The 13,113-nt window shown below is 46.1% G+C and overlaps 1 protein-coding gene across 1 annotated transcript in view; it reads left to right on the top strand.

Moving 5' to 3' along the window:
- Positions 1 to 13,113, top strand: part of LOC146868321 (solute carrier family 2, facilitated glucose transporter member 5-like) — a 140,675-nt gene that overhangs the window by 118,260 nt on the left and 9,302 nt on the right. Inside the window, exon 10 of the mRNA XM_085609741.1 lies at positions 6,592 to 6,667. Within this exon, the coding sequence (XP_085465867.1) occupies positions 6,592 to 6,667 (76 nt within the window). The remainder of the gene's footprint in view (positions 1 to 6,591; positions 6,668 to 13,113) is intronic.

Below are 13,113 nucleotides of genomic sequence, written 5' to 3'. Positions count from 1 at the left end.
TCTCTAGTCGGACAAAGTTGCCATCATCTGTCATGGTTATGGTTACAGTGCTGATTGCTCTATACCAAACTCAAGATTCTGATTACAGTATTGATTACTCTGCACCAAGCATCCATCCCGCTGGTGTAAGAATTCATACTTTCTGGAGGTCTGAAAGGGCGCCCCTGAAGAAGGGCTCAAATAGCCCGAAATGCATTGGGCATTTGGATATATGGTTTACTGAACGATCTAAATGTATACAATTCTACAGCCTTATTTGAAGAAATGGTTCAATAAATTGAATTGACCTCAGAGCAAGTTTTTGTTTAATTGGTTTCATTGACAGAGAATTTTTTCTCTTATTCAGAGTGCAATACGAGTGACACTTTCCTACCGTGGAGCGTGCTTACTTTCTTCACTTTTGATTTCCCCACTCAGGGGGATTTACTCGTTTGCACCAATTACCAACTTAACACACAGTTTATATTGCTGAAACTGAGTGCGCACTTCTGTTTTTCCATGTCTAGGCTCAGCCATAACCACCACTGACCAGAGGTTATTGGAACAAGATTAGCATAGCCAATAGGTCTCGCTTTTGGGACCTTATAAGTGTTTAGCCAGAGCTATTGTCTTTGCCAGTGTTTTTAAGCTATGTCCTAGAGCAGTGTGGCTGCTGTGCAGCATGTTGAAAAGTGATCATAAACAAGAGTTAGAGCTATTGGCGCTGCAAATGACAATGTCTTTTACCTATGTTTTTTGGCTTGAAGTGGAGTGGATATATGTGGTTTGGAGTGGAATTATATGTGTTGTATTGGAATTGTTAGTTGGGGAATTGTGTGGGGTGGAATTGCAGCCTGCATAGACAACAGGCAAAATGCGCATGACTGTTTGGACGGCCCAAGAGGGCCAGCCAAACAGTCATTGCACACCTAGAGGGTGCTACCACTCCTCCCCTGCTCTGCAGCCACACCCCGGCATGCAAAGCTGCCTCAGTAGGAGGACAAAATAAAGTGACAATAACATTACGTTATCATTTTATTTTTTCCTTTCTTTCACTGCTTCAAGGCAGTGGGGCGATGCTCCTCCGCCTTAGCAGAGGAGCCACCACTGGTAACTTGTAGAGTTAATGCTGTATTTGGGTGTTCAAGTGGTACTGAGGTGAAACCTAAGTCCTGATAGGTAAGAGTGTAAACATGTCAAAACAATAAAGTAATACTAGCACAAAATGTGTTGCAATGCATCACATAATTTCCTTTCTTTGCCGCATAGTTTAGGAAAGGAAAGAGGTCCACTGAGCAAGCACAAACAATGGGGAAGTAAGAATGTGGGAGGGGCACCAGGCAAGCAAGGGCACAGAATTGGGCATGGGACAAGAACAAATAACAGTGGAGGGGGCACAGGGAAGAACATACAACGGGGTGGGAGCAGCAGACAAGCAACAACAGAGCAATGATTTTACACTCACAAAACATAAACCATTGAAGGCAGTTATAGACGGGAAGCAACAAAGAGCAATCGGGTACGGTGCAAGACCACAGCATATGCCCAAAACTGGCTGTAAAAAAAAAAAAACCTCATCGATCCGTGGTAGCGAGCGTTCGCACATCAAAATAAATAAAGGGAGGAGGAGCAGCAGCTCCGAGCTGGCTAGAGGGGAGAAAAGAACCCAACAAGCAGGAGGGAGGAGGATGCAGCTGCAGTCCGAGCAGAGTGAGTAAGCTTCACATACATAAAGAGAGCTGGTCAAAATAAAAATAAAAAGTTCCTGACCCTAAGGTAAAATAGGAGAAGCGGAAAAGGACAAGTCCTGGGGACAATCCATGTGAGTCAACAATTGAGTATAAAGGTGGGACAAGCAGGAAATATTGTCCAACTGTAAGCAAAATTTTTAAAGCACACTGACAAAAGCGAAGTAGGAGCTGGAGGTGGGCTGTAAGTCCCCGATTGAATACAGCATGTCAAGAGACAGGGCATGTGCTGCCAAGGCTCGACCTAAAAAGTAAGACTGCAGGAAAGGATGGACATTCATAGAAAGGGAGGGCACAAATGGAGGAAATATGGAGAGGGACAGATGATAGGTACATCATAGTTGAAGTCAATGAGAGCGGGAGGAGGGAGACACACTGTAAGGAGGCTCGAGGGCAGAGTAGTGGTATAGAAGGACAAGCAGTCAGATTATACGTCTATGAGAGGGATACTGTTTATTCGCCACAGTAAGAGAAAGACAGTCGGTGTTACACAATAGGCTCAAAGGGAAAATAATAATCTCTTCCAAGAAGTTAGGATTGTCCTCTCCTTGTTGCAAAGGGGTATGTGTCCATCTACCACTCTTTACTCTTGGTTGTCCTGGTCGTCCCTCCTCGGGTCTGGCTGTCTCCAGGGTTCTCCTCACCAGGGTTGAAAAAGAAACAAAGAACAGAAAACACTCGGGTTAGGCTTTACTCTTCCTATTCTTTAAGTTGTGCCACCTTCACCATAACGACGTGAGGGAGGGAATGGGGATGTCAGGGAGGGAACCTTCAAAAGGTTCGTGAGGGAATAGTGGGCTCCGGTAGGGTGTGTCTTCTAATAGGTATTCCAGCTACCCCACCAAAAAGACCCTCTAAGCGGCACTTGCCTGAGGCCACGACCCGTGTACCGGGCCGCGGCAGCCGGACCCGGGGCGTCCTCTCCTTCTTGTGAGCCGCCCGGCTTGAAAGCAGTAAACTCCTTTTCTGTCGTCGCTGCGGGCTCTGGGACACCTGCGCTGGGGTCTCCGTCCTTCTTCTGTCGTCCCGTCCGCTGTTGCTCTCCGGCAGCGCCTCCGGTCCTCCGTTCTTCAACTTCGCTGTCCTCCGCTCTGGATATCCGTTGCTCCGTTGTCCATTCACCTTCGATCCACTCGCTCCCCGTCCTGCTCCTCTCGACCTCCTTCCTGATTCCGCCCCTCTTGTGCTCCATTGGCGGCTGCGTCCTGACGTCACGCGTTCCAAGGGAGACTAGAACGCGGTTGATATCCGGTGTTTTCCCCATGGCTCCGTCCGGATTTTCCGACTTCCGCTGAGCCGAGCCGTCCTCCCTCTTACACACACAAAAGTAACTTTTTAGGATCCTTTACTTCCTTGTTTTACATTGAGCAGTAGAATCCTGACAACATTTCATGCACAAACTCTCAGTGCTCTGCTTGAAGATGTGTACAGTAGGTCGTCTAATTTTCACCCTTTTGAAATCTGGGGCAGTTTTCACCTTTCTTCAACCCCATTAATTTCCTTAATATAGGGTGACAAAGTTACATTACAAGAGTTCTGGGATAGGAGGCTGTTCTACTTCTCCCGTCCTAAAGGATGGGCAAAACATGTGATTCACAGCAGCGGAGAGAGGGAAACTACGGACCAGATTTACAAACACTGCATCTGGTTTGTGTAACATTTTTAATATAAACCCAACGCAAAGCATAGTGGTGAGATTTACAGTACAACACGTATCACGGTTTGCCTTGGATTCTAACCAAAAGTAATCCAAACTTAAGCAGCACTGCTTTGCAGTACTTTGCGTCAAGAGGGCTTTCCATAGGCGGTGCATGGGCGTGGGTGATGCAAATCTCGATCTACAAAGAATTGAGGCTGGCATAATGAGGAGAAATGTCTCCATTTCTCCATGTATGCTACATTCTCCAGCATATAAGTGGGAAACTTCTTAAAGCATAGTTTTTGTACTGGAAGGGACTCCTTGTACACAAACTATGCTTACCACAACACAGACACCCTTGCACTATAGTGCAAAGAGATCTGTGCTGGTGCATGGAAGCCAAAAGTGCACCAGCACAGGGAAAGAGAAGAACAGCTTCACATCTTAATAGATATGTACCGTTCTGCTCATTCCCGTTCATACAACACAGCACAGCAACTTTACCTGTTGTGCCGCGTTGCATGATTCTTTTTAGTGAATCTGGACCTACTCTGCTTGGGCTGTGCATTTTCAAACTACACTGTGGTGGTTGTGCAGACACTTTACTCGATCACATTTCAATCTCTCGGCCTAATGCCGAGCGCCTGAGAGGCCAAACCAGGAAATGTAGAGGGCCACCCTTTAAATTCCCTTTGCAGTATAAGCTGTTGCTGAACTCATGCATTTTGTCAACTAGCTTTGTTCAGCTGACAAAGGCTTCGAGGTTTATTGAGTTGATGGGATACAATTGTGGAACCAGCCCCGTCTGGCCCTATCAATGATCATAAGCCCGCTGGCAGGTGAGATTTATATGTTTTGGGTGTTGCTCACGAAAAGAGTCCCAGAGGATGTTGGGTAATAGGAGTACACCCAAAGTGATACTCTATTTATCAAGTGGGACTACCTTTTCCATGGCAAGGCCATGACATGACTGATGGTTTATGACATTTGATTAATAGTCAAGGAGTACAGACTTTCTTTACCAGTTTCCCAGTAGGGAGACTGCCTATCGCCGCTTTCCATGTAACTATGAGCTGTCTGTCTTGAATTGTCCTCTTCATTTCCACGACCGTGGGACCACTGCCTGCCCTTTAAAAACGTTTCGCATGCATTCACAAAGGGGAAGTGGTCCCCTAAGAACCTCTTGCAGTTTGCAAATGGATTGCCATCAAATTGTATTTGATAGTAGAAAGCTAATATTTTGCCACTGCTTTTCCGTCGCAAAGCATTCTTACATACCACTGCAAATAGCTATTAGGAAGAGACGCCCTAAACACGCCCCTTCCTGATACCGAATATACTCTGTTCACCATCAAGAAACAGCAAATAACTTGCGAATCTAGGAGAGACAGGCCCCATTGTAAGACTGGTGCTATTGTAAACCACGACCAGTTTACTAAGGATATAACTATATGTTTTTTGTGTTTTCAAATGTATTCTTTGATTTCCCTCCCTATATATCTGTTCTATTCTCACGAGCACTCTCCTTCTTCACACTGCTCCTGGAGCAACCCTCTTTCTGTTTTGAAGCATTGTCTACAGTGATCTGTTATAATAACTGTGAAATTAAACAGTCACTATTGAAGCAATGTAAGGTGCTTGTGTGTCTTTTTGAGGATATACTTAATCAAAATGAGAAATAACTGGGGTACATTTATGATGCGATTTGATCTCTATGTGTGCCTTGTATATAGATTTTGATTTAAAGAATACTTTCCTAATAGTAATTGTCTAGGACCACTGCTTTTCTATACCGATCATTACCCAGGTCCGTGGACTAGTATGGGTCACCCCAATATTACTCAATGGCCAAACTAGTCCTCAACCTACTGTGCCACTGCCACATCAGCCAACACCTACGGACACTACACTGGCTTCCCGTCGAGAAGAGAATCACCTTCAAGCTTCTCACCACGCTCACAAGGCCCTTCACAACACCGGACCTGCCTACATGAACCACCGCCTCACGTTCCACGCACCCTAACGGTCCCTCCGTTCAGCCCAGCTCTCCCTTGCGATGGTACCTCGCATCAAGAAGACCAGAGCAGGAGGACGCTCCTTCTCCCTCCAAACTGCCAAGGCATGGAACTCCCACCCTCTCCAACTCAGACAGATACCGTCACTCCCCTTCCTGCACAAAAACAATCCTGCCTCTAACGCAGGCACCATTGCTCCATGGCGCAAGGGTACCTGCAGTGGCCCTTGGCAGCCACAATGTGCCAATGCAGAGAGAGAGCAGGAATGCACTATATGTAAGTCATTATGGAGCATTCCTGCGCTCTCCTTTTGACAGAGTTCAGTGGGTTGTCGTACTGGTTTGCATTGCACTAAATGTTGATAAATCTGGCCCCCAGTTTCTTCAGTGGGTTTGCGGTCTTTGTTTGTTTTTTCCCTACTAGCTAGACCGCACTGAAAATGTCGTGAGGTGGCATAGTGGGCAAATGAACAATGGGCTGGAATGCTACCTGAGCGATTGCCAGTGGTTAGACAAATTGCAAGCATTGCTTCCATCACCTTTTGTGTGTTTGATGTAACCCTTAAGTGGCCAAAGAATGCCCAGATGTGGGTTCCTTGCTCACTGTTCAAGTGAAACCAAGCTACACCTGACTGAAGAGACCTAATCAGGCAGAAACCGGTCTTCGATTGCTTGCGTTCCAGTCTTGGGAGGACCAGGCAATTAGTTTGGGCTGGACTGTTCCTATTGGAGCATGATCATGGCTGATGTGCATATAACTTGGTCTAATATGATGTGACATGGTGGGCAAAAGAATAATGATTTGGAAAGCTATCCCAAGCGATTGCCATTGGTTAGTCAAATTGCAAGCATTCCTCCCATCATCTTTTTTGTTTAATCTTCTATATAGAACATGAGGATGATATTTTACCCTTGGATGAAGACACAGTGATGCTCTGAGGTCTGCAGGGGTCCATGAACTCAGGGCAACTGGAGTAACAGTGCAGGAAGGGCGAGCTTTCAGTTTTCTACGGGGCCATAGCATGAGAACACCTTGTGGTTGCACTGCTGTGATATAATTGCACCTTCTAAATATGGTGTTGTGTACTACTATTGCACAGTTGGATCTCAGTCACTTCACTAATGGTGAGATCAGGGACCCTGGTAGCATGAATGAAACTGGTAGTGTAAGAAGCACTGTTCATCAATGAATGCTGATTTTTAATTCACAGGCCACCGTGTCATGGATGCCGTACTTGAGCATTGCCTGCATCATCATGTATGTCGTCGGACATGCTATCGGACCCAGTAAGTACCCATGGTCTAGTCACAAATGGAAGGTTCATTTTGGGGCATAACTTTGCAACTATGCTGGGGAGTTCAGTCCTTTCTTGAGTCCTGTTCTTCTCTGACTATAGACATGAAGAGCAAGTTACTTACTTTTGGTAACGCCTTATCTCGTAGAAATTCTATTTAGCCACAGATTCCTTACCGTAGCATATTCCCCAGGCATCAGACCGGAACTGTACATTTTTGAGCAGCCTAATGTGGCCTAATTCAGCTCCACGTGTCATCATTGGCATCTTCCGCAATGAAGTGCCGTGCCCATATAGGTGTCACCCCAGCACGCTGACCTCATTTCATGACTGTTTCTCTGCAACAGAAGCGCAGGCCAAACTGTCTGAATGATCTGTGTGCCAAGATGCTGTCCTGAAGGATCGCTGTGATATCAAAATACAGTTCACAGAACAGAGGGGAGGGAGGGAGGGTCAGTAAGGAATCTGCAGCTAGACAGGGTCTCTGCCAGATAAGGTGTTCCCAAAAGTAAGTAACTTGTTCATCTGATAGAGACTTCAAGCTGCATTTTCCTTACCTTAGGATAGACATCAAAGTAATCTCTCTGCCCGGAGTTGGGTCTGTGAACTGGTTACACTAAAAAGTCCAGGAGTAATGAATGAGCAAAATGCCCATAATGCCGGCCTTGACTATCTAGGCAGTAGTGTTTGACAAATGTGTGCATTGATGCTCACATAGCTGCATGACAAATATAAAAAACTGGAACTCCTCTAGCTAGCAAACTAGTCACAAAAGGTGAATTGAACAGGGAGGGTTGATCTGGCAACTGCAGGAAGGCTGAAATGGCAGAACAGTACCATTTAATTGTCCCCAAAGGAAGGCTTTTCCGGGCAAGGGACAAAACAAACAAAAGGACTTCAGACAAGGGTGCAGACAGAGGATCGATGGACTTGACATCACACCAAGTCACAAATCTGTCCCATCTGCAGGCATAAATCATTTTTGTGGAGGGATGCCTGGCTGCCAGGAAGACATCACATACTTCGGGGGAATATCAAATACCCTCAACTGTCGCCGCTCAATCTCCACACAAGTAGATGGAAAGTGTGCAGGTTTGGGTGCAGGGCCCTGCCCTGTTACTTCAACAGGAGATATTCCTGAAGGGGCAACGTGATCGAAAGACAAATGCTCATGCTCAGAAGTTCGGGATACCAGACTCTCCTTTCACAATCTGGGGCCACTAAAATGACTTGGACCCAGTTGTTCGTGATTTTCCTGAGAACTCTGGGCAGCAATATTATCAGCAGAAAGGCGTACAGGAGTTCTGAGCTCCAGTCAAGACAAAATGCATCTCAAAGCAAGGGCTGCCTTGGAAACTCCCGCGTGCACAAGTGATGACATTGCGTGTTCTCTGCTGTAGAGAATTTATCTAACCAAGGTTCTCACCAATCTCTGAAGAGACCTTGCACCACCTCCAGATGGAGACACCATTCATGATCCACTAGGCATCCACTGCTGAGTTCATCTACTCTGGTGTTCAGAGAGCCTATCAGATGTTGAACCACAGGGAAAATACCCTGATGTTCCAGCCATATCTGGACACGGCCTCTTGACACTGGGTCCACGACCCCACCCCACCCTGCTTGTCGCAGTAACACATGGCAGTGATGCGGTTTCTGAACACCTAAACAGCCTTCCCTTGAGGGAAGGCAGAAAGGTTTTCAGTGGCAGGTGAATGGCTCTCAGTTCCAACATATTAATGTGGAGCTATGTTTCCGCTGCAGATCAAAGTCCTCTGATCTTCACCTCTGCCAGATGGCTGCCACAACACTGAAGTGATGCTTCTGTCACTACTGAGAGCCCTGGATGGGGAAGAGAGATGGGTCTGCCATTGACCCAATCATAGTCAATGAGCCATCACGGCAGATATTATACAGCTCCCTCTGATATCTGGACTAGCTCCGAAAGATTCTCGATGCTGTGCCCACTGGGACTTAAGATCCCACTGTAGAGCACGCTTAGGCCAATGGTCATGTTTTACCAGGAGGATGCAGGGGGCTATGAGACCCAGCATCCTCAGAGTCAGTCTCGCCTCATTCCAGGATAGAGGCTGAAACATCAGAATCATAGCCCGAATATCCTGGTCTCGCTGATCCGGAGGATTAGCCCATAAGTTTACTGTGTCCATAATAGCTCGGATGAAAGGAAGCATCTGCGAAGGAATCATGTGTGACTTTGGCACATTTATAGTGAACCCCAGTGAATGCTGGAGGTCTGTTATAGTCTGGAGATGAGAGACAACTTTAAAAGCCAGTCATCGAGACAGGGGAAGGAACCCCTTACCTCCGCAGATGTGCTGCAACCACTGCCATCATTTTGGTGAACACCCAAGGGGCACTGGTACGGCCGAAGGGGAGCATAGCAAACTTATAGAGCTCTTGGCCAACCATGAACCAAAGGGATGGCTGAGGGCAGGCAGGACGCAGATATGGAAGTAGGTGTCCTGTAAGCTAGGATAGAACGGAGGTCGTAATCCTTTTACGACACTAGAAAGTAGCAGGAATAGCAGCCACGGCCTACTTCTGATGCTGATACCCTCTCAATAGCTCCTTTGGCCAGCAGAGCTCGAACTTCCTATTGCAAGAGGTGGTTCTCCGTCAGCCATTCAGTTGGCGATGACAGAGGTCCCAGAGTATGTTTGAAAGGTGAGGCATAGCCCTGTTGGGCAATCTGAAGCACCCATTTAGTCGAAGTGATTTCCCACCATTGGCACAGGTGGTGCCAAATCCTGCCACCAACCGGGTGCCTATGATGTTAGGAGAGAAAACTAAAGAGGCTTTGAGATTGCTACTGCCAGGAGGTGAAGGGGGGGGGGCGGATTGGGTCAGCTTCAGGCTTTGGTTCCCACAAGATTTCTGGGAGCTGCATCCACAGTCACGAAAGGACTGTGATGCCTGCTGGTGTGGTGTGTGGGGGAACAGGGATGCAGCTGATAGCCGCTACCGTAGCCACAGAAGGGGCGGAAGGCAAAATTGAGCTATTGCGGGGCTATGGTGAGCCCCAACGACTTAGCGGTGCTCCTACTGTCTTTGAAATGCTCAAGAACGGAATCTGCCTTGTCACCAAAAAAGCACATCCCTTTCATGGGCATGTCCATAAGGGATGCCTGGATATTTCCCGAAAAGACAGTTGTCCTCAGCTAGGAGTGATGTTGGAGCACCTCCTCCGAGACCATGGGCAGCACTTGCGCAACTGTATCCCACACAGTAAGGAAGGCCCTTTCTCCATAGCCATGGGGGAGGGTGAGAGGATGTCAGTGTCTGGCAAAGTGTACAGACCACTGGCATCAGCCAGGTCCTCATATCAGGTGTCATCAGTCATGGACTCCGCTAGGGGTTCGGAATAGCCATAGGGATCCTCTGATCCCCTCATTCCATGTTCCTCAGAGGGCCGCTCAGGGAAATAGGGCACCATCGCCAATTCAGGCAATGTGGGTGCCTGAACCAACACCAGGAAATGCCGCTCGGGCTCTGTTTTGGAGTCAGGAATCAGGATGGGTTCAGCATCAGCAGCCAGGGCCAATCTGGATCCATCAACGGTTCCTGAGGGCCCGACTGGTGCAGAGTTGCAGCCCGCCAACAGAGTCCCAGTCAGAGTCTCTTTTTAATGCATGGGTCCCAAAGGAGCCCCAGAGGGGTTTGGCTGCCCAAAGTGAGGTTCATGGCCTCATAAATTTCATGAAGTTGGACAGGAGTTGCTCCGGCTCCAGGAAACCTTGGGAAGGGTGGATCGGATCAAGTGTCAGATGTCGGCTCCATAGGAACAACCTGGGAGTGAGGCCTTGACTTGTGGGATCTTTCCCTCCCATTGAATGGGTTCGACTCAGAGAGGTCAAAGAGCGCTTCAACTTCCTGAACATCTTCTTGTGAGACTTACCTGAAGAAGTCCAAGATTGTGACAATGACCAGCTCAAGCGACTGTGGGAGCGGTCCTGAAACCTCCCTTGCAAATGGGATGTGGAGTGGCGCTGAGTAGCATGGCAGGCAGCCAGAAGCTCCATGGCCTGCTCACAGAGTGCCTTTGTATTCATGGTCCTGCAATCCACGCAGGCCGTGGAATCGTGGTCCCATTCCAGGTATCACAAACACAACAAGTGGGGGTCTATCACATACATTTGCCTGTGACAGGCACAACAAGTTTTGAAACCGGTCGGTTTGTTTGGGGACATTGTCCAAAGAAACAGGAAAAAAGGCACAGCAGTCGAGTTTGACAAAATGGTCGAAAGAATTTAGTCAAAAATTGATTTGGGGGGAGCTCATCGGAGCAGCACTGATGGTACGGAAAAGAAGGAACTGAGGTCAGCGCGATGACGTGGTGCCTATATAGGAGCAACGCACGTCGCTTCTGGCACAGACAATGCCACATGGAGCAGAACACCACCACCTACTGGCATACAAGGGGCCTGCTTAAAAATTTCTGGATCAAGTCTGACACCAGGGGGATAGTCCAAGGTAAGAAATCCACAGTAGAAGTCTCTATCAGAAAAATCCATACACCAGATTTGCACATGTGCCCACAAAAGGTCTGATTGAGATACATGGGTATACATTTTATTTTGTCTTGTCCTATTTTGTATACCTAGACCTTCGCATTTGTTTTATTGTGTTTTTGGTTCAGTCTCACAGAGGACACTGTACGTTGCACATGTATTATGACAATAAATACTGAAAGATATCAAAAATATTCCTCAGTTTTGCATTACGGTTTGTGTTGGATTTCAGTGTATGGCTTTCTCGAATTACATCCTACTACAGTTTTATTTGTGCAATTATGTCTTTTGATTAACCAAGTATACAGATATAATTCCAATGCAAACCATTGTTCATAATATTGTTTAAGCCTCTGGTTCTTATTGAGTAGGGTTACCTCTGTGTTTCCATAGGACACAAGTGTTACAAGCAGCTGCCTCTGCTGACCATAAATGAAAACATAGGAAAGGACCTCTGGGTCGATTCAGTCTGAACATTGTCCAGCCCTTTCTTGATACACAGACACAGCAAGGTTTCCACCTTGAATGAATGAATGAATGAATGAGGCCATTCGTATAGCGCAACAAGGGCACGGATTTACATGCTTCTATAATGTTGCAATTCTCTTCTTTGGTGTAACATGCTTAGAGTATTGCATCTCATTTTGGGGACTGTGCTTCAAATTTAGAAGTTTCTCCCTGAACTGGACACCATACGACAGGATCCCCAGAACTGGACACAATACTGTGGTCATAGCCGCCAGATCCGGACATGATACTAAAGTCATGGCCACCAAAACTTGACATATTTCTACAGTCAAGGCAGCCAGTACTGCACACAATACTTCCAATATTGTCTGTGGAGCTAGATGACACTGGGCCCGATTCACTTGAAACTTGAACCTGAAACCTAAGCTTAGACCTGAAGTCTAAGTATAGATCTGAATTTCAAGTTTAGAGCTGAAGTTTAACTTAGGGCCTGATTCACATAGGTTGCACGTTCATGTAAGTTTACGATTATTTACTATTCACAAAAGGATTTTTGAGTAGTATCTTTATGGGTGCGGAGTTTCAGCTCATAAAAAGACCTATCTTTTTATGCATGGAGACTCCGCACTCATAAAGATTATTCTCGTAAATCCCTTTGTGAATAGCAACGATCATAAACGTTCACAAATGTGTAAGTTTAACTTTGTGAACCAGACCCTTAGGCTTCAAGGTCTAAAGTTAGACTTAAGGTCTAAACTTAGACTTAAAGTCTAAATTTAGACTTCGGGTCTTAGTTTACCTTTGTGAATCGGGCCTATTATGTTTAAGAACAATTACCAATAGTCCAGATGTGAATGGCACCAAGAGCTGGAAGCAGTAGTTTATGTGACATTTTCACAATGCTACCAGGCGCTCACAGACACCTTCAAAGTAGCTTACAGCCTCCAGTTCATTTTTAAATAAGCACAGGGTCACATTTTCCTTTCAAAGTTAAGGGAAGGCTGTGTTTATTTTACCTTATTAGTATGAGGTTGCAGATAGCCGCGCCTAATAATGAGCAGTGATCAGTCAGATGTATGGCCAGGCTGGACAGATATATAGAACTGAAGCACTGAGGTATTTACCCCTTGAATAAAAGTCCTTGTCAACTCAATATTGGAGCTGAGAACAAAATGATGTTTCAGAATGCTTTTCAATAGGAGAAACTTAAAATTAAAAGTTACTATAAAGATTAATTTAACTCTTCATTTCAATTTTCTTCCATTTAAAAGTGTGAAACAGCAGGCCTCTTGCTCCCAGTGGCTAGTAGACATTGTACCTTCTTTATAACTAGAAAACACAGTCATTTTTTAAATGAGAGCAATTTAAAGTGAAGAAAAATATTTTTATGAAACATTGTGTTGTAATGTCTTTCTCCACTTTCAATTAAGCCAATTAATTC

This window comes from Triturus cristatus, chromosome 1_2, assembly GCF_964204655.1.
Source record: "Triturus cristatus chromosome 1_2, aTriCri1.1, whole genome shotgun sequence".
NCBI lineage: Eukaryota > Metazoa > Chordata > Amphibia > Caudata > Salamandridae > Triturus > Triturus cristatus.
The sequence above is the reverse complement of the archived record's forward strand: the minus strand, read 5'-3'. Positions and strand labels throughout refer to the sequence as shown.